This window comes from Amia ocellicauda, chromosome 8, assembly GCF_036373705.1.
Source record: "Amia ocellicauda isolate fAmiCal2 chromosome 8, fAmiCal2.hap1, whole genome shotgun sequence".
NCBI lineage: Eukaryota > Metazoa > Chordata > Actinopteri > Amiiformes > Amiidae > Amia > Amia ocellicauda.
The window spans coordinates 24,350,600-24,372,882 of record NC_089857.1 but is presented as its reverse complement, the minus strand read 5'-3'; the positions used below and the strand labels follow the sequence as shown (position 1 = coordinate 24,372,882).

The 22,283-nt window shown below is 39.0% G+C and overlaps 1 protein-coding gene across 4 annotated transcripts in view; it reads right to left on the bottom strand.

The window, feature by feature from the left end:
* LOC136754702 (probable E3 ubiquitin-protein ligase HERC1) overlaps positions 1–22,283 on the bottom strand; it is a 91,044-nt gene that overhangs the window by 25,563 nt on the left and 43,198 nt on the right. For 3 of the 4 annotated variants that reach the window (XM_066710769.1, XM_066710772.1, XM_066710771.1), the window contains exons 38-57: positions 21,746–22,043; positions 20,192–20,952; positions 19,505–19,721; positions 17,617–17,774; positions 14,133–14,216; positions 13,042–13,255; positions 11,683–11,810; positions 11,320–11,528; positions 10,608–10,876; positions 9,956–10,008; positions 9,623–9,820; positions 9,145–9,319; positions 7,364–7,601; positions 6,814–7,027; positions 6,105–6,367; positions 5,544–5,671; positions 5,225–5,349; positions 2,560–2,775; positions 2,010–2,137; positions 1,367–1,566 (exon numbers count right to left, since the gene is read on the bottom strand). In XM_066710769.1, coding sequence (XP_066566866.1) covers positions 1,367–1,566; positions 2,010–2,137; positions 2,560–2,775; positions 5,225–5,349; positions 5,544–5,671; positions 6,105–6,367; positions 6,814–7,027; positions 7,364–7,601; positions 9,145–9,319; positions 9,623–9,820; positions 9,956–10,008; positions 10,608–10,876; positions 11,320–11,528; positions 11,683–11,810; positions 13,042–13,255; positions 14,133–14,216; positions 17,617–17,774; positions 19,505–19,721; positions 20,192–20,952; positions 21,746–22,043 — 4,276 coding nt within the window. The remainder of the gene's footprint in view (positions 1–1,366; positions 1,567–2,009; positions 2,138–2,559; positions 2,776–5,224; positions 5,350–5,543; positions 5,672–6,104; positions 6,368–6,813; positions 7,028–7,363; positions 7,602–9,144; positions 9,320–9,622; positions 9,821–9,955; positions 10,009–10,607; positions 10,877–11,319; positions 11,529–11,682; positions 11,811–13,041; positions 13,256–14,132; positions 14,217–17,616; positions 17,775–19,504; positions 19,722–20,191; positions 20,953–21,745; positions 22,044–22,283) is intronic. The other variant, XM_066710773.1, reaches the window with a different exon arrangement.

Genomic DNA, 22,283 nt, shown 5'->3' with positions numbered 1-22,283 from the left:
TTGTCACACCGGTGGTATGAGAAGTATCGCTGGATGGAATACAGTATAGCAAGAAATGCAACTTGGCCTATCTGTAAAATATGCAGCCATTTTTTTACGATTACCACACTAAAAATGGTTTTAAAGATTGGAAGCATTTGAATCAGAGGCATTCAAAACATGAAGCAAGCAAGGCACACTACATTGTACTGTAAAAATCCGAAGGTTACAGGCAAAGCCACCCACCTCGAGGTCGGGGAAACATTTGAAATCAGTTAAATCCGGATTCCAGGAAGGCTTGAGAGGAATCGTGATTAAAGTTGTGATTGACATTCTGATGTTTTGCAAAAAGCAATACATTCCAATAAGGGGTGTCAGAGAAGCTCTAAATAAAGGACATTTCTTGGACTTATTTAATGTAAATATGATAGTGAAATACAAACTCGTCTTGAAAAACTCCCCAAGAATGCAACACTATGAGCCAGATACTCAGAACGTGCTACTGCATTATTGTTTCGTAAAATAAAATGTGAATCACAAAGCTCCAAATACATACTATGCAATTCTTGGTGATGAATGTAAAAATGTGTCAAAGAGAGAGATCGCTGCAGTGTGCATCAGATACACACACAACGGTGCAGTAAAAGAAAGATCTGTGGGATTAGTTGATACAGATGGCATGAGTGCAAAACAGAATTTCTGAAAAAATATTAATGTACTGGAAGTGCTTGAATTAGACCCTGAATACATAAGCCAAACTTTTTTTTTTTTTTCAAGCAGTTACATTTTTTTATATATATATTTTTACTAACATACATTAATGGGAAGGCTACTACTGTATTTGAAGTTATGTGTTATCAGCATGATGCGTATTGTTTGTGACAACCCGGTGTTTATGATCATTATGTTCTGGTAGAATTGTCAGATGTAAACGTTGCATAGTGGTTAATGGTTTCAAAGAACGCTCATCTCCTGTCCTCTAGGCCTTGTGTGTTTCAGCATTAAAAACTGTTATTGTGCAAATTAAGTTATGGATAATATTTTAAACTCAGTACTGTCTCGCTGCCCATTTACTTTGAGATCCATGCCTATAGGTGTTTCACTGTTTTCATATGGAAGTGCATACTATTGTCAATTGTAATGGACAATACAATTGTGTTAGTAACTGAAATTATGATGTAGCACAACTTGGGACTTTAAAGCTTGTGCCCATCCTTGTTATACCTGGGCCCAGTCAAATCCAAATTTCTGGCTACGCCACTGACACATACATACAGTATATCAAAATGTAAGTCCTGATGTGTCTTTGAAATGCATTTATAACATTTAAACCACAGGAATTGAACAGTAAAATGGTGCCTGGTACTCAGCCTTGCACTTCACTCACACAGCCAGCATCAGCTGGGGGTCAGGCCCTGTGCCAGGCAGTGGGCACCACACGGCAGTGTTGACGGTTGCCGTGTGAAACAGTGAATGAAGAGTCAGCCAGGTGCTGCCCACACGCCCCCAAATCTTCGTCACATCAGTCCTGGCCATGGAAAGTAGCAGATGCCCAGTGGGGTCCCATTTTAAATCACACACACCCTCCTGAACAAAAAGGGAAAAAATATATATATCAAAAATATTATCAAGATTTGCAGTGAATTTGTCCAAAATGAATTGCTGTAGTTAGTAATAAGCCTGTAAAATGTTAAATAATAATAACACATTAAAACTGGAAAATTTCACTTTTGCTGATAGAAGGATATTAAGTAGGATATGGTTCTGACACCCTTATCTACATTAATAATTACTATCATATCACTCCGTGTTTTGTAATAAAAACTTCAATAGTAAAAGATCTGTGACAGGTTGTTATTGTATTTTATATCCTGGATACAATCTTCATTTATACTTGCAGATTATTAGAAATGTGTAGATACGAACATGTATAATTGATTTCAATAGCCTTTAGTTAAACTAAATTTAATAAGCTGCAATAGTGTGGTCTAATATAGGTCAAGTACAGTTAATGCGGCTGCATCTCTTACAGGAAAAGCAGATAATAAAAGCGGCTGATCTTTGTCATAGGGTTCTGCTGTAGAGATCAGTATCTTTCCATCTGGGTAGCCCACGGCAAAAGGCTTATCCGAACTGTGCCAGGCAATGCACTGAATAGCTGTACAAAAACAAGCACAGAGTATGAGTGAGGGTTACCTTGATAAAAAGAGTGAAAGGATCATATTTACCTTTTTATTACTTGTTTAAAACGATATGCTTGCTCTCAATTGTCTGATTCTGTTTCCGTTTAGACTTGTGCTATTCAGTGTATATGTAAAACAGGTACGTTATAAATTAATGGAACAGTTAATGTTGTTAAGTGCTGCCATGAAAATACATTATTTTAAGAGTTCAGGGTGACAGGTTAATTTCAGAAAACATTGCATACTCTTTCTTTCTTTGATTTTGTACCTTACCATTTATTTAGTCATTCATTTACAATGATTACGTTAGGTCTCTGCTAATCTGGAGAGTATCTTTAAGGCAACAGCAGTTCTGAAGCTCAAGTTAATGTTTGCATTAAAAGAGAAAAGGACATACATTCTTTTCTCTGACAGCGTGTCAATTCGATGATTTCAATGTGGAAAGCCTCTGTGACTCCTATCCAGCAGAGGGAGCCATCCAGCCGACCCACCAGCAGGTTCTCTGTCGTGTCCGCCCTGCTGGCAGCTGCCTGGTTAGGATAGAGAGAGCGAGTCTGCGCCCAGGTGAGGGCTGTCACCCACGAACTCTGACTTTCCATGTGACACTGAGTCCCTGCATTAAAACATACACTCGTTTAGACAATGCCCTGCCAGACTTCTTTATCAGAATTAATTAACAGTCACTGTACACACAGTGTAAGTATCCATTTGCTGCACAAAATTTCAGAATCAACAAATGAGTAAATATGGTTAAATCGTTTTCCACAAATGTGCTTTCTGTACTGAAATTATATGTAAACATTTCCCTTTTGTATTGGAGTATATCGACACTTACTCTTCCTGAAAGCACTGAAAACATCTCTGGAAGTGATCTGAAGAACTCCAGGATAGCTGCAACAACTGCTTAAATAATAATAATAATACTACTACTAATAATAATTAATTCATTTGGCTTCAGTGATTTCTGAACTTTTCTGTACTATTTCTCCAAATTAATTCTGTTCAGGAATTAGCAAACATTTAAACAGAAAACTCAATCACAGCGCATCTATTTATGTGTGCACATCAGCAGTGTCCTGTGGTAGCAGCTTATCTTGTTGACTGAGCATGTGTTCCTAAAGGGCTCAGTAATGAGATTGGTTGCATCTGCACCTGAGGTCATAAGATCACGTCCTCTACTTATTCAGTACATGTTTTCATTTACCCAGAATGCAAAATTGGAAAATTATCAAATCACATACAATTATTTGGGGATCCTGACAAGTAAGAAAAGGTATTTCATTTAAATTTCAAATGATTATATGAACCCTCTAACTTTTAAAATTTGAATTAAGTGGTATAAGTGGTAAAATGTGTGGTAAAAGTGGGGGGGGTGTCAGTCTCCAGATAACCAATGCTTAGATGGCTGTATTATCTGCTGCCTCTAGAGGGCCCCAGTCGATAGAAACCTATTCCAGGTTGGGCTGATCATTGGTCACAATCACAGTGTTTTAAAGGCCTAGACGTAGCATTGTGAGAGAGAGAGAACAAAGGAGAGGCAACTGTTTTTGGAAGCGGCTTCGAAGAGAAAACTATATATACACTCACCTAAAGGATTATTAGGAACACCATACTAATACTGTGTTTGACCCCCTTTCGCCTTCAGAACTGCCTTAATTCTATGTGGCATTGATTCAACAAGGTGCTGAAAGCATTCTTTAGAAATGTTGGCCCATATTGATAGGATAGCATCTTGCAGTTGATGGAGATTTGTGGGATGCACATCCAGGGCACGAAGCTCCCGTTCCACCACATCCCAAAGATGCTCTATTGGGTTGAGATCTGGTGACTGTGGGGGCCAGTTTAGTACAGTGAACTCATTGTCATGTTCAAGAAACCGATTTGAAATGATTCGACCTTTGTGACATGGTGCATTATCCTGCAGGAAGTAGCCATCAGAGGATGGGTACATGGTGGTCATAAAGGGATGGACATGGTCAGAAACAATGCTCAGGTAGGCCGTGGCATTTAAACGATGCCCAATTGGCACTAAGGGGCCTAAAGTGTGCCAAGAAAACATCCCCCACACCATTACACCACCACCACCAGCCTGCACAGTGGTAACAAGGCATGATGGATCCATGTTCTCATTCTGTTTACGCCAAATTCTGACTCTACCATCTGAATGTCTCAACAGAAATCGAGACTCATCAGACCAGGCAACATTTTTCCAGTCTTCAACTGTCCAATTTTGGTGAGCTTGTGCAAATTGTAGCCTCTTTTTCCTATTTGTAGTGGAGATGAGTGGTACCCGGTGGGGTCTTCTGCTGTTGTAGCCCTTCCGCCTCAAGGTTGTACGTGTTGTGGCTTCACAAATGCTTTGCTGCATACCTCGGTTGTAACGAGTGCTTATTTCAGTCAAAGTTGCTCTTCTATCAGCTTGAATCAGTCGGCCCATTCTCCTCTGACCTCTAGCATCAACAAGGCATTTTCGCCCACAGGACTGCCGCATACTGGATGTTTTTCCCTTTTCACACCATTCTTTGTAAACCCTAGAAATGGTTGTGCGTGAAAATCCCAGTAACTGAGCAGATTGTGAAATACTCAGACCGGCCCGTCTGGCACCAACAACCATGCCACGCTCAAAATTGCTTAAATCACCTTTCTTTCCCATTCAGACATTCAGTTTGGAGTTCAGGAGATTGTCTTGACCAGGACCACATCCCTAAATGCATTGAAGCAACTGCCATGTGATTGGTTGGTTAGATAATTGCATTAATGAGAAATTGAACAGGTGTTCCTAATAATCCTTTAGGTTAGTGTATATATAAACTATGCACAGAAACTGCTTACTGGGGCAAGAATTCACAGCATTTGAAGACCTTAGAAGAGACAGGAGTTTCTTTTTTCTTTTCATTTTGTGTAATTATTAAAAACAAGTGCTTCAACAAATGTTTGGACTTGAATGATACTTTGGTTACCCGACACAACCACAGTCCACCAAGTGCCTTACCACATATATATATATATATATATATATATATATATATATATATATATATAGACTGAGCGTATTCTCTTACCATGTATTGTCCAGATTTGAACCACCTTGCTTTGAAAAGCAGCAAGAAACGTTCCCCCAGCACTGCAGCAGACAGGCGATATCTCAACACCAAACCCACTCTCTGTATTTGATTTCTCCTCAATGCTGCAAAGAGACAAGCACACAAACTCTCACAAATCTAAAGCAAAACATTATAATTGATGTTGAATCATTTAAATAGGTATATACATGTATTTGGCCCATTACTCTGGGACAATATACTGAGATACGTGTATTGTTATACTGCATTTAACATATTGGAAATATACTACAGTATATTCTCTCCTTTGATTTAATACCTTGTGCTACAAATACGTGTACTCTGCAGTTCCCCAGCAGTCTGGGTGACATTCCATAGGCGAATTGTTCCATCCTGAGCACCGGTGACAAGCAAACTTGTCTCACTGCACCAGCTGCAACTCGTTACCTGCATAAGAACAATGTACACTAAGAATTACTAGCAAGAAGTAAGACCATGATGTTAAAGCACAGTTGACATGTTAATAGCTGAAGTGGAGAAGACTAATCTGGTGAGTCCATAGTTTTTCCTCTATGACAAGATACATCCACAACAACTCGAGAGAGCTTACATGCTGAAGTTTGACATCCGCCATTATCTAGTATGATTTTTCACTTTCACTTTTAAAACTTGTTTATGTGATATACTTGATCTGGAAGAGTGGTGTATCTTACTTATACACTATAACAACACAAAGACACTTAAAACCATGTTTTTTAGATTAAAACAAAAAGTTCTAGATGATATTATGCAGAAAAAAATCAATATTCAATATTGAAGGTTTAATCATAGATGTTTGTGTTTTATGTTTTAACATTACTTTTCATTATTCATGTATTACCCTGTTATAATGTCCCTCCAGCTTGATCACAGGGCACTTGCGCAAGTCACCAGCCATGTCCGTATAGGTCTGGGGTCTGATGGGATTATCCCTCTCTGAGACAGCCAGGGCCTGCACCAGCTGCTGGGCTGCCCATTGCCGATGCTTGTTGGTTAGTCTGGCAGAGAGACAGCAGGCAGCCAGCACATTGGCCAGCTCCAGAGGCCCCACCCGGACAGCTGATGGAGGCAGATGAGTCCCTAAAGCAGGAGGGCTGCCAGAATCTGCAAAACACCACAGGGAATTAAAAGGTCATTAATTTATGCTAAACTTTGATGAATACATACATCTGGGCCATTTTAATTATGTAATGGTGGACTAAGTAAGATTGTTGATAAATGACTGCTTCAGTTGAACTGTCACAGTTATTTCTTTCCAAACACAAGACATACACACATGAAGTGAATACAAGTATAGAAATAATCTGATGCAGTTTTGATTGTTTGAAATTGTAACTTTTTGGTGTAGAGGTCAACTTGATCACCATATTAAGGATCAATGAGTTATCATAATTTATTTACAGAATTTAACAAAGCGGTAGTAATATGTTTTAGTTTTTAATCGACCCAAATTATTTTCAGAAATACTTTATCACTGAGAACTGAATTAACAATTAGATTAAGTAAGTGAAATACAAACTTCAAAATACATCTGTTTAAGCTTCTCTCACCTTTAGGCTCTAGGTCTGCTCTTTCTGGGCTTTGACGGTAACGGATTCCCTTCTCTGTCAGCAGAGAGACTAAGCTCTGAGTTACCAGGAAAGTAGGGGGTGTTGTGTCCTTGGGATCTCTTGCTGTTCCTTTAAGTGTGGAACTGAAACGATATCTTTGTTGTGGGTCACTGATTGCTCCAATATTGATTCCAGTAGCTGCAGCAATCAAGTCCTATTTGAGATTGACAAGAATAGCAAGACGTGAGCTAAAAAAACACCAAGTTAAAAGACAGCTTTAAGGAAATAGATTTTATATCTATTATATATATGTGAAAACATATTTATTGAACTGTTTCTAATGTAAGTAAGCTAAAGGAGTGATTTGCCACACCAGTCTCTGCTACTTGTGATAGATTAATATTATAATCAACTGGAGATAATCTCACTTTTTCATATACGTTTATAAAGAGACTTGCACTACCCTAGTTTGCACAATATATAGCCTAATACAATATCTTTCAAATTACAAGTGTTACCTACTGGCTTAATGAAACACAAATGCTGCTACCTGAGTGCAGATGTTTACCAGCTCCCGGTAGGAAGTTGGGCTGTTTGAAACCAGGCAGCCAATGGCGGAGCTGAGGAAGGTAAGAAAAGCTGAGCCCATTCTCTCTCCTGCAGGACCCAGGCACTCGATGGCTGTATGGACTCTTCCTGCCGCTGCCAAACACATCAAACGCACTAGGATACGAATATCGGCAAGGCCCAGGGCCTCCAAGCCACTAGATTGGCTATAAAGCGAAGCACTGAGGAAAAGACAGACAATGATGAAGAATTAACTTTGACAAAGAGAACTATATTAAAGACTTGGTGAGGAAAAATATCACTAACAGAAGCTTTTGAGGTGGCTGTGAGAAACACTAGTCATTCACACTGAAATTCCAGCAAAAGTAAGGCAACGTTTGCCTGCTTTTTTCCTGTTGTACCCCCATGCACACTGGCTTTGAATGCCAGCAAATTGCAGGCATGTACCCTTTCACACAGAAAACATAGAATGCAGGCATTAGCGCTGTAGCCTTGGGAACGAGACACTACAGAATCATTTGGATTCGGGACACAATGAGACAGGGACTGATACTGTGGACGTGTTTGTAAAAGTTAGATAATTTCCCTGTTTTGACAGTTTCCATCCATTGTGTTTACTGGGCTATTGGTTCTAACCTGGGCACCAGTTCGGTTCGGACTCACTACCAAGAACATACAGTGAAGAAGAAAATGCAAAAAAGATATGTCAATCTAGGGTGCATGTTTGAGCTATGACCAGGTCATCAGGCTGTATGGTTGTGTGTTTTTGCGGTGTGGTCACTGGACCCAGCGATCACAGATAATTTGAACCAGTGAACCCAGTATGAGACTCGGCTCTCGATTCATGGTCACGTAACGAGAGGCATTGTGTGGGGTCTTTTCATACACTGCAGCAAAGTTAAATCGACTAAAATAAATGAGGAAAAAAGCATGATATTACATTGTGTGTATATCTATATATACCAAAAGTCTGGGTGTGCAGATCTGCAATTGATTCATTGTTCAAAACAACTTATTTTACTTTTAATTTTTTAAAGTTAGACATTACTGCCTTAAAATCAAATAACTCAAAACAAACTACTGTCAGTGTACACTGTAATGCAGTCTAACATGTTTGCCTGTATAGAGATATTATATTTTACATGATTTACTGGTAGGCTATATATCTTCTGACATATGTGTGATAATAATTAACATTATATACATCACCAACCTGTTGATTCATCAATAACACTCAGAACTGCTGCGACCACATTATTTTCAACCTCTGCCATTTTTAACGACCCGGACCATTCTTGGTCAAAGGTGGCTTAACCTTGTTGTGTTGTGGTCAAAAAACGAAAATTCGCCCCTATTCTGATTGGTTACGTCTGTTAGCTGACTCACTGCATCGACAACGCAAGGACGTGACATGTCATTTGTTTTCCTGCTCCATTCACACAGACCTGTTGCCGGAAAATTGCTGGCATTTAGACTAGGTTGCGAGGTAGACAATTGCTGGTGTCGAAATACCAGCACAAACCCTTTCACACAGACCTTGGTGGCAACAAAATGCCACCAAAAACCCAGCATTTGTTTCATTGTGAATATTTCTTGAGCTGGCTTCCTAACTGAATTACCAATTATTATTTAAAATAAAAGCATTATACACCCTGAGTGGAATATTAACTGGTGCATGGAATACTGAAACCAACATAAGGAAAGATAACCAATAACATTTATTTATTATTTTTTAATAAGCTATAAATAGCATTTTAAGCTCACCTGGCTGAGATTTGTGAGAGGGCCTTAATGACTATGCCGTGGGCCAACAGGATCTGTGTGGCAGTGGTTATGCGCTTCAGAGCCAGCAGTCTCTCCTTAGGGTCTCGCAGGGAGGCTGCTTGTTCCCCAAGGCTCAGTTGAGCAGAAGCACCCTTCTCCTCTGCATTGCAGCCCCCTTTGGAAAGGAAGGACATACCTGATCACAAAACTGGAATTAACAAATAGCCAACCAATCAAGAGATTATTGTGACAAACCGTCAACAGACTAGCTTGGAGGGTCGAGGAAATGAATACCTGAACCTGTGCTTTTTAGCACCTCCCCACCTTTTCTCAAAGGCAACATAGTGTTTGAATGTGCTTGAAAAAGTATTTATTTTCATGTGAAACAATTATGTCTGAAACTGAAATCACGAAGGATGTTTTCATTCTTCCTCATCTGCAGTTCATTCATGAATCTGACAGAAGAAGGTTGGTTTACCTTTATACAGCATTGTTTGCTCATTGCTGATAGAGCTGGTGACCAACGCACCCAGGGGGTCATGCTCTGTGAAGGGGATCGGATCAGGAATGAGCTTCTTCTCCCCCAGCCCAAGAGGTCCTGAAAGCACCCCAAAATCTTCCAGTCCTGTTAACCTGTCAGAGTCACTGTCTTCGTGGTCTAGAAGCTCCCACTCATCTGTTCAAGCACATGAATCAATCAATTACTTACTTATATTGAAGATTTAACAATATGACAGGAACTGGAACTGAATTACTACTCTAATTGGAATCACAACCAATGCTACCACAAAGGAAGAGATTAACCACATACCATCAGAACTGTTGTCTGGTCTTCCAATCAAATCTGAAGCCAGAGTTTTTACCCTGCAAATACAAGTTTCACATTCAATATACAATCTAAGCTAAAATGTGACCTAATTATTTACAAAATATATAAATTACTGTTGGAAATTAAATGATAAAACGTTAGTATTCTTTAGCCTTGATGGCCATAAATGATATGTTATTTAGGCTATAACATTTATCCAGGATATCCGTTATATTTAATGTTTTCAGTACATAAGACAAATTGCTGGATAATTGAGTCTTATCTTAACTGGTCAATTTAATAAGAGTTTAATCAAAAATTAATAACATCAAACAAATACATCTGTTCTGTGGAGTACTGTTTAGGGCTCTGGACTCATAACTTTGATTGCTCCAGCAAAATACCCAGCTGTATAAATGGGTACAAATGTAAGTCGCCCTGGATAAGGGTGTCTGCCAAGTGACGATAATGTAATGTAATGGTCCATTTTCACAGACTGTTTGTAATATTAATGTTAAGGTTGCTTTATTGGTGCCCACAAACTGTTTGCAGAGATTAAATAAGTAATAATAATGGTTAATAATGGTGCAAACATTATTATAATAATTTGTACTGGTAAACAGGCTTCAGTTTATTCATAAATACAGCTCCTAACCTGCTGGAGTTGGAGTGGGTTTCCCCCAGTTTGGATGTAAGGTATTTCTCTCTACAGGTGCTGCACAGAAGGTAGTATGGGCTGCCAGAGCCACACTCCCCTCCAAACCAGCCATCTACATAAGTGCCATTACTACGGTAGCCCCGGCGCCCAGCACTCTGCCCACAACCTGGGTGGTGGCATTTCATGTGGCTGTTGAACTGTAAGGTGAGAGTGTCACAGAGTTCGCACTCCACCATCTCATTGGATTCAGAAGGGTCCTCTCTTCCCTGTTGGAGAAATAGCTTAAATAAGTAAATGCTACATACCTTGTGTCTATTGTTTAAGCAGGATTTTCCTTCCCCCCCCCGCCATTTCATTTTGTTAGTTTTAAACAAATAATCACAATAAATAATGTATCCATTGGATTGCTCACAATGAATTATGCATCAACAGTGGCTGTTACAAAATAACTTTGGTTTTAGGTATCATTGCAAGGACAGCTCACCAACTTCTCCAGGGCAGTGTTCATCGCACTAGTGTGATCTCTACTCTCTCCATCTCTATTTTCTTTAATTCTACACCCACCTCTCACATCTCCTGTCCTATTAATTTTTCAAACACACACTAAATAGTGCAATATTTGCAACAGACAGAAGAAATATAAATCCAAAAACATTGAACATTCCAGTGCTAATTCAATTTAGAAAAATTAAAATGAATGGTCCAATACCTCCACCATCCAGAGGTTGTCCCTCTCTGTGTTGGTGAACTCAGGGGTCAGGAGCTCTTCATATGGCTCCTCATGTTGGGTGTCATCCATAAAGCCAAGCTCAGGCTCCTCCTCAGCAGGGAAGGGGTGAGTCTCTGCCCTCTCTGGCCAATCTGATGCCCCCTGTTCTCGACCAAAGAGTGGTGGAAGCAGATTGGGAGAAGGAGAATCTGGCAAAAAAATAAAACATTTGTCTGCATGTTAAACTAAACTCCATACTCACTCTGTTTAAAAACACTTGAAAGCATCATAGTAAGTGACCTTGTGTCCTCAATTGGAAATAGAACAATAGTTTCGATGACAATAAATTCCTTCATCTCATACCGGCTCTCCTGAAGAAAGTCCTCTGTCCTAGGCTGGAGCGCTGTCTGCGTGCTGGGGGTGGCCTGTTTCTGGTGAGATGGACGTCCAGGAAATTTTCTCGCTCCACCAGATCCAGACCTGCAAGTAAACTGAAACAAACAAGAAGGCAGTTTTAAGGATATTTCCTGTATGACTTACAACAAGGTCAAGACAAATTCAGCATTATTTAACTAAGAAAAGAGGAGAAGAGGTACATGTAAAAAAATATGGAGAGATTGTAAGATGTTAGTCAGGGGGAATTCTATATCATACAGAAATGCAGGAAACAGCTGCAGGCAGGTAAGGAAAAAGTGGGGGGCTGATGCAGATGGTGGAGATACTGGCATACAGTAATAGACAATTAATAGTTGGTAGCATTCGATCCTGGCAGTGTAAGCGCTCGGCCGGCTCAAGTTCCGGTATGCACTGTGGCGGCATTTTTTTAGAGATAGGGGCAGAAAGACAGCCAGTGGAGCAGATAGGAGAAAATGTCCCTACTACCCGTATTATAAAAAAATACTGTTAAAACTAACACTAAATGGCATGTTATTTTATATTAACAAAAATATATAATTGTATTGTTATTTTGAATTCTTTGGTTGTGAAAATATGCAAGTGCGTTGGTTTTACTTTTTAGAACAATTCATAACAAGATAAAAACAGTTTTCAATAAAGCTCTGTATTCTAAAATACTAATTTCACATATACAGTGAGGGAAAAAAGTATTTGATCCCCTGCTGATTTTGTACGTTTGCCCACTGACAAAGAAATGATCAGTCTATAATTTTAATGGTAGGTGTATTTTAACAGTGAGAGACAGAATAACAAAAAAAAAATCCAGAAAAACGCATTTCAAAAAAGTTATCACCTGGGAGCCAGAAATCTTGCTGATTGATAGGGGATCTTATTTCCCTCATTAACATAAAAATCAATTTATAACTTTTTTGAAATGCGTTTTTCTGGATTTTTTTGTTGTTATTCTGTCTCTCACTGTTAAAATACACTTACCATTAAAATTATAGACTGATCATTTCTTTGTCAGTGGGCAAACGTACAAAATCAGCAGGGGATCAAATATTTTTTTCCCTCACTGTATATGTATTTAAAATGCTTCGGATTCGAAAAATATCCAAGTGCGTTGGTTTTATGTTAGAATAATTCACAACAAGATAAAGCGACAGTTTTTGATATAGCCGTGTTTTAAAGGACTCATTTAATAAATGCATAATGAAGTTTGGGCTTGCGTGCTAGTGTGCATGCGAGGACCCCTGTGGTGGCTGAAAGTTGATCTGGATCAGAAATGGCAGTGTAAATGCACCTCTTGTGTTTATGACACAGTACCTTTCGTTGGCCTCACTGTCCTCCTGGAGTGAAAGGGGGATGGGGGACTCTGGGCACTGCACCGTCTCCGGTCCCTCTGGGGAGAGGTTCACAGTGTCGGCTGGGATCTCGCTACAGGGGTCGTCTATCAGCTGCTGCTCCTCCAAGAAGGGGTGCTCTAGCATCCAGCTGGCCAGCACCTCAATGGTACGAGCATCTGCTTCCCCCGTCACTCCTTGGATAGAGGTGATTGAAAACAAAGGAGCAGTTTAGCAGTGTGTCTAAAGAGAGCATCTCTCCACTCGCAGCAATTTCTCCCTCACCACATCAAACATAAAAACCCTATTTTGAGTCAGAATATTTGCTGTAGTTATTTTCTATATGATAAGATGAGGAAGTACTCCAAACCAAAGACATTAATGTTTGTGAATAGACATGATTAACAGTATTAACGTCAATTGTGTTCAGAACATGGGTATTGATGTTGCTTTTCTCCCCTTAAAAAATAAACTAATTACAATGAAGACAGGTAAGAGAATATAGACATTGTGGTTTTGATATACACAACATTAACTCAAAAAAGGAATATTTACGATGATGCTAAGCAGGTGACAGCAAGCATGACAAAAGCACAACTACAATATGGAAAAACAATAAGAAAACAATGATACAATAAGATTTAGTTTTCCATAAGATAAACTGTGTTAAAAACACACATGCAGTTCATTATAAGGTAACTACAATAACAATGAATTACAATGTACAGAAGAACACAGAAGTGTAAGAGTTAGCTTATGAAAGTAATGGGATATTGGATTGAATTGTGTAACAATTTGCGGTTTTCCTTGGGATGTCAATTTAATCTCCCAATTTCCATTTCATGTACCTTTTACAATAAATACAACTTTCATATAATATGGTACTATTTTTAATAGCAATATATTTGGCACGGCACTGGATTCTACAAATGTCTTCAAGTTGCACCTAAATATCACATTATACCCATTACTGTCTGATAATCTGTGCTCGAATCTAATCCATGAGGATTTAAGTAGGGGGGAGGAAAGGAAGAAAAATAATTGGACAGTTTATGAGATTGTACAGAAGTGTACCTGCAGCCTCCATCGCTTTGTAGATATGTCTCATAGTGAACCCCATCTCTAGTAATCTCACAGGAACAAATATCTGAGGGCGTTCTGTAATGTCAAACAGAATGCTATAAAATGAAATGCAACGATAAATATAGACAGAGATATCAATGGCTGTGGGAGTGACTAAATCAATAACTTACTACATCACCTTGCAGATTCTACAGCATTTAAATAACCATATTATATATATTATATATATACAGTGAGGGGAAAAAAGTATTTGATCCCCTGCTGATTTTGTACGTTTGCCCACTAACAAAGAAATGATCAGTCCATAATTTTAATGGTAGGTGTATTTTAACAGTGAGAGACAGAATAACAACAAAACAATCCAGAAAAACGCATTTCAAAAAAGTTATAAATTGATTTGCATGTTAATGAGGGAAATAAGTATTTGATCCCCTATCAATCAGCAAGATTGCTGGCTCCCAGGTGTCTTTTATACAGGTAACGAGCTCTCTTAAAGGGAGTGCTTCTAATCTCAGCTTGTTACCTGTATAAAAGACACCTGTCCACAGAAGCAATCAATCAATCAGATTCCAAACTCTCCACCATGGCCAAGACCAAAGAGCTGTCCAAGGATGTCAGGGACAAGATTGTAGACCTACACAATGCTGGAATGGGCTACAAGACCATCGCCAAGCAGCTTGGTGAGAAGGTGACAACAGTTGGTGTGATAATTCGCAAATGGAAGAAATACAAAATAACTGTCAGTCTCCCTCGGTCTGGGGCTCCATGCAAGATCTCACCTCGTGGAGTTTCAATGATCATGAGAACGGTGAGGAATCAGCCCAGAACTACACGGGAGGATCTTGTTAATGATCTCAAGGCAGCTGGGACAATAGTCACCAAGAAAACAATTGGTAACACACTACGCCGTGAAGGACTGAAATCCTGCAGCGCCAGCAAGGTCCCCCTGCTCAAGAAAGCACATGTACAGACCCGTCTGAAGTTTGCCACTGAACATCTGAGTGATTCAGAGGAGAACTATGTGAAAGTGTTGTGGTCAGATGAGACCAAAATCGAGCTCTTTGGCATCAACTCAACTTGCCGTGTTTGGAGGAGGAGGAATGACCCCAAGAACACCATCCCCACCGTCAAACATGGAGGTGGAAACATTATGCTTTGTGGGTGTTTTTCTGCTAAGGGGACAGGACAACTGCACCGCATCAAAGGGACGATGGACGGGGCCATGTACCGTCAACTCTTGGGTGAGAACCTCCTTCCCTCAGCCAGGGCATTGAAAATGGGTCGTGGATGGGTATTCCAGCATGACAATGACCCAAAACACACAGCCAAGGCAACAAAGGAGTGGCTCAAGAAGATGCACATTAAGGTCCTGGAGTGGCCTAGCCAGTCTCCAGACCTTAAACCCATAGAAAATCTGTGGAGGGAGCTGAAGGTTCGAGTTGCCAAACGTCAGCCTCGAAACCTTAATGACTTGGAGAGGATCTGCAAAGAGGAGTGGTACAAAATCCCTCCTGAGATGTGTGCAAACCTGGTGGCCAACTACAAGAAACGTCTGACCTCTGTGATTGCCAACAAGGGTTTTGCCACCAAGTACTAAGTTGAAGGGGTCAAATACTTATTTCCCTCATTAACATGCAAATCAATTTATAACTTTTTTGAAATGCATTTTTCTGGATTGTTTTGTTGTTATTCTGTCTCTCACTGTTAAAATACACCTACCATTAAAATTATGGACTGATCATTTCTTTGTCAGTGGGCAAACGTACAAAATCAGCAGGGGATCAAATACTTTTTTCCCTCACTGTATAAGGCATGTTTATTATAGTAGACCATGGCAGAATATGGTTAAGTCTATTTAAACACAGTGAAGGCAAGTTTAAACCATAGGAAAACACTGTAAATGTATGGTACAATCATAGTAAAAGTGTGTTAAAACTGCAAACATGTTATGGTATTCTTGCTTAAGGCAGTCCACCCTGACAGAACATGAACATCATTTCCTGTCATTTAATAATCAAGCTTTGTGGACAGGGCTTACATTTTGTCTGTCATAGAATCTTGAGCTAACGGGTGTAATCTAAACGTGTACACAAAGATGACCACCTAGATCTTGCAAAACTAAAAATTATTCGGTTCAGTCTGATTGTTTTTTCTTTTTTCTTTTGCTGTTTATAGGAAATCAGATTCTTCAGAAGGTCAGCCTTTACTTAATCCAAAAACAGCATTCAGCCTGTGTCTGGAGCCTGACACACTAGGGGAGAAAGATGTAAGTACATCAGTCTGAAGTGGAGTAATGTTAGAGAAAGGATTGTTGAAGTTGAGATGAGGACTGGAAACGTGAAGCTTGTCACATTCCTCTCTCATTTGGTTTCTGTATAGAGTTGTCATTCTTTTGACTTCTTATATTAAGGTTTCAGACCCATCAAGAGTGCAATCTGGATCTTCAAAAAACAAAAGGGGTAAGTTCTATGCAATATAAATACTTTTACATTATCTCAACAGTTTGCACTCTTGTTAATGCATGTTTATAGCTGGACTTAGACTAACTAAACTATTCACCTCAGGTTTACAACAAAATTGGTGATGTAGTTAGGCTGATCTTTTTATACATATGTCCCAAGCCAACAACAACAAAAAAACAGTACAATACTGTACCACAATACAATAGTGCAATATTATTTGTACAAAATAGAGATCAGCTTGTTTCTACCTGCATTTCCTAAAATCTCATGAAGTTTATGCAATGATTAAACTGTATGCCTTAAACAAACATTCCAGTGCAATTTTTGGTATGTTAAATACTTATTTCCCTCATTAACATGCAAATCAATTGATAACTTTTTTGAAATGCGTTTTTCTGGATTTTTTTTTGTTATTCTGTCTCTCACTGTTAAAATACACCTACCATTAAAATTATAGACTGATCATTTCTTTGTCAGCGGGCAAACGTACAAAATCAGCAGGGGATCAAATACTTTTTTCCCCTCACTGTATATATATATATATATATATATATATATATAAAAGGTAAGACTATCAGTTAGAAGCAAATAGAACTCAACATGGACAGACAAAATAAAATAAAACATTGTGGCAGAATCTCCTTGAGAACCTAATCAACCAAATACAACTTGTTTTTAACTCTCTTAAACACTCCTTAAGACTTTCTGTCCTGATAACTTTTAATAACTTAGCCTTTTTTTAATCAGAAAATAAAAAGGTGGCAGTGAACTGACAAGACATCATGCAATATGGAACACTCTATACATTGTATTGTATATAGATCTTCTAAAGAATTTGTAATAAAAAATTAAAACCACAAGCTGTTATTTCCTTGAGAAAACAAAAATCACTTCATGCTCTTGCAAGCCAGTCTGCTTTGATATTGTTATGCAAGTCCTACCTTTTACAATGTTTTCAGCTTTTAATTTAAAAGGGCTGAGAGGATTTGCTTCTGAATACACCTCCACCTTACCAGCTGGATTATTGACCCTGCTGCATGATCCTATGAAGCCGGGACGCTGTTCAGTAAAGCCTTCACAGGATGCAGAGTTTGCTACGTTGAAGCCAGGGTGCAACATGGGGTTATTGAGCAGTCCAGCCAGCGTGGGAAACCTTGTTAAAACCATCCGCCTAAAAAAGCCAAAACACAAAAGGATGGACTAAACTCTACTCCCAAAGAGAGCTGAGCTACATTTGTAAAGTCCAGACAGAAACACGAGCACTCTGGTTGTTTCCCAAATAAAATATATTATGAAAAAAAAGTTTGGAAAGAATTTGGACAAGAAGAGTAATCCAAACCTCAATTATTATTGTTCTTTCAACAAGATAAACTTTTTGTACCCTTAAAACCAGTTTTCCAGACCTATAAATGTATGTCTGCTCTTCTTTGGAGTGGCTGGGAGCTGGAAGTTAGGAATGCTGTGCTGCAGATGAAAAGGCTTTGACTCAGTGCACAGGCTATGACACTTACCTGATGTCTGCGCTTCAGCTGATCCAATTACTGATGCAGATCTGAAGTAAAAACATCCGAAGCAGTGGGTCAAAGCACCACCAAGGGTTTTCATAAGAACCAAAAGCCGAATGTTATATCTTCTGTAGTTTATTCAGATTTCTGTTTTTTTTTCATTATTATTGATTGAGTACACACTTTTGGTAACAATCCAAATAAAAAAAAAGGTTATTAATGACAGGATCTCCCCACTATGAAAACAAACAGCCATTCAACCTGTGAGCTTAACCTCAGTATCCTAACCTGTGCACCTATCTTTGTAACCTCTCAGACTTCAGACTTGGGATGCCAAATACGAACTTAATTTGTATGCACTTTATATCTGCATATTCTTAACTACATATATTTGTATTTGTAACATATTTGTGAAACGTTTCATGTGCATTGTAAATACTTAATAATTTGCAAATGTTGTATCACCTTTGTGTGACACAAGAAAATACCTGTAAATCACACCTCTTTCAATACATTCAGCAAAACTGTTAATTATTTTCTCAACTATGTAACTAGAAATATTTGTGAACACAGTTTATTTTGCTATTGTATTAACTTTATTATTATTACTCAATTTCTTAGCAGACAGCCTTATCCAGGGTGACAATTGTTACAAGATATCACATTATGTTTTACATTTACCCATTTATACAGTTGGGCATTTCCTGGAGCAATCAAGGTAAAGTACCTTGCTCAACGGTACAACAGTACCCCCACACCTCTGAACCCACAACTCTGTGCTCCAGTGTCCAGAGTCCTAACCACTACGCCACACTAATGCCCACTAATGCTTTACTACTTGTATCTCACCTAGCCAAAGGCCACTGCTATTTTGATGTTAATAAAAAATAAACTGCACTAATGTTTGTATAGACTAATCAATGAATGTCTGTTGTATGGAAGAGCATTTAAAATGCATTTGGTATAGGTAACCTATTTGCATTTAGCTTAGGTATGGAAGGTTTCAGACGTACATATTAATTTGCAAATTCACAATCGTAACATGAAGTAATTTTCATTTGCATTTAAATCCATTTAGTGATACACATTAGCATTTTATAATCAAATAAAATAAATGAAGAGAAAACATCTTTCTATTCTATATTTACTTACTTACTTAAATATAATTATCCCTAATACTTACAATTCCCATTTACCGTGTGAATGTAGGGTATATCGAACAAACTACTACACAACAAAGAGAAAATGTATAAACAATGGACAAAGCAAAATCCATTATTCTAGTGTTTTAAATTGATTATTTTCTGAGAGACGTAAGAGATGAGTAATACTGGAAGATATGTTTAAATATTTTCATCCTCCCTCCTGACATATCCTCAGAACATATGTTACTTACTGCAGTAGATTGATGGGGAGGAAGGGGTTGAAGTTCTCCAGTCCATCAGCTTGCAATGCAGAGAGCAAGGAAGCAGCCAGGTCATTGCTGGAGGATGAAGTGGATGCTGCGTTGGACAGGCAGAATGTAGTGTTGCCCTCTGAGGCATTGCTGAACAAAGACATAGTGCTGGAGGACGCGGACATCGTCTGGGATGTAGCACGTGATGGTCCAGATTCTGCGCACAAAAACAGAACTCTTATTTAAGCATTTCAATATGTCTTCTGGAACATCAAATAATAATTGTGGACTGTTCTCAAATGCCTAGGCAACAGGTGAAGAACTGTGCGTAATACATGCACACTATCTGCAAAACTGATGATATCAGCTATTAAAGTAGATCAAAATGGACAGATACAGAATTTTAACAGGAAAAAGTGTCTTCATTTCTTGTTTTTCAATTCAAATTCCAGATCCAATTCCTTTAATAACACTCAGTGAAAAACTTTGCAGTATTGCTATAAATGTACAAGTTTAAACAACTTTTGAAATTAATGAGAATTCGAAAAAATTTTAAACATATTTTGTGTTACACATTTGTTAAGGGAGCATTGCAGTCTCTTGTAAAATGTTGCATGCCTGTATATTGGTATACGATTGAATCAGTGAAACTGAAAATGAGAATGAGAATGATCTAGCATACTGTACCCTTTTGGTGGTCTTTGGCTTCAGAATCCTCCTGAAGTCGATTGAGAGCTCCTTTGAAGAGCATGATCTGGGCTCGCTCTAAGTCTGCCAGGGATGTAACCCTCTTGATGGGACATGGCTGCACCGCCCACTTCACCATGTTTCGCACCAGAAACTGGAGGACTGACCTTAGCTCTGTGTTTTCCAAACTGCTCAGGTTTTTAGCAAAATCTGAACTATTCTGACAACTGGACTCAAACTTAGGTACCAGAAGTAAGTCTGCAAATTTGCTGCAGCTTAAAATGACCGCAAGGGATTTCAAGGCACCTAGTAAGAGGTAGGATACCTTGACAGCACGAAGTTCGGAGGAAAAGAGATCTGACCGAGTGGCTGTCTGCGAAGCCGGGCCAATCTCCTGTTCAGCTCGCATCTCCTTGGGTTCTGGAGGTGAATCCTTTTCCCTGGGAGATTCCGCTTCTGCAGTGTTTTCCATGCTCTGAACTGGCATTGTGCCAATACACCCATCCTCCCCCATCATGACTCTGGCTATGTCTTCATCCAGAATCCTCTCCAGCTCACTGCGCTTGCTGCCCTCAGAGCGACTCTTCCTCTGGGCTCTGCACACATGAGTGTCCTGCTCCTCCAGCACTCCTGTCAGACAGATCAGGTCTAGCAAGACAGAAGGTTTCAGGCCTCTGAACCTGGTGACATCCAACTGGGGCACTTCAGAGGGCTCCAGAGAGGACAATGGGGTGTCGCTGGGTGACCAAGAATTCAGGAAGCTTGGTTAGTGGAAGGAGAACCGTGACATGCAACATGGAGAGGGAGGGCATAAGATGTGTGGAGAACAAAAAAAAGGAGGAAAGAAAAGAAAACGAGAAGAAAAAAACTAAATGAAAAGGTCAGAAAAGGGAAGCAAGGATAGTTAAATGGTTTAATGGAAATTAGAGTCAAACAGAAAGCATGCCAAAAGAATGAATGAGAAGGAAAGATTTCGGCACTGGGTTCCAATATTAAAAGGATTGAGCAACAGTATGTCATAAAAAAAAAGTCAAAATTAACACTGACTGCTTTATTTTGAATGTAGTACTAAGATTATGTAGTTTGATTTATTGAGTTCTGGAGCTTGAAATGATTAAAAATCCAGATTACATTGCATACATTCGTTAATCAATGTCATTATCTTATCTTTATTTATATACTTTTCCATCACAGCTTTCAAATACTGATTTTGCAGCTCAATTCTGCCTAGTGGATTGACTATTTTAAACATTTGGATTGTTATTATTAGTAGGTGTAACATGAGTAGAAGTAGTAGTAGTATTAACCATATTGACAATATGGCACATTTAAAATATCTTACAAAAAAAAATCTAATAACAATACAACTAAACAGTTACTTAGTTAAATGTAGCAGACACTGGTATATAAAGAAGTAATAAACAATTTAAGCTGCTAAATGTATCTTATATTTTACATACAGAATATACAGTCCCCTTTAGGTGAACCTTGAAGCTGCAGCACATTCTCAAAACAAACAAAGACCCCTTAGGGTTTGCACTTCCTTTTAACTACCTGACAGTCAGGTCAGCCTCCTCCCACTGTAGCTTGGCAGAAGTGCTCCCTTCTTTTAACACTCCCAGCAGAGTAGCTCTCCGGCCACTGGGTTTATGCAGGCACAGTCCTCCAGCCCTTAGTCCACTATCCACTCCACCAATCACTGCTAGGACTGGCCAAACTTCACAGCACAGAGCGCTTAGCTGGGGGTCAGACAGAGTTGAGGGCCCAGGGACTGTCTCCCCATCCTTCACTCCAGTCCTCTCCTCTGGGACCTTTTCATCTGCAAGAACCTTCTTATTTAGGCATGGTCCTGCTGCAGAACGACAGCAAGGAAACTTTGTACTGCCACCACATAGCACATTACTAACATTAGTTCCTCTTTGTTGGAACTAGCATCACTCTCAGTCACTCCATGGGAACTAAAGAGAAGAGCTTCTAAATTCAGACCAGAATGGTCACTTTTAGCTTCATTGAATTTCTTGCAATAAGAAGATAAGAATATAAAATAAAATAATAAGATAAACACATGATGGGAATGGGAATGGAGGATTGA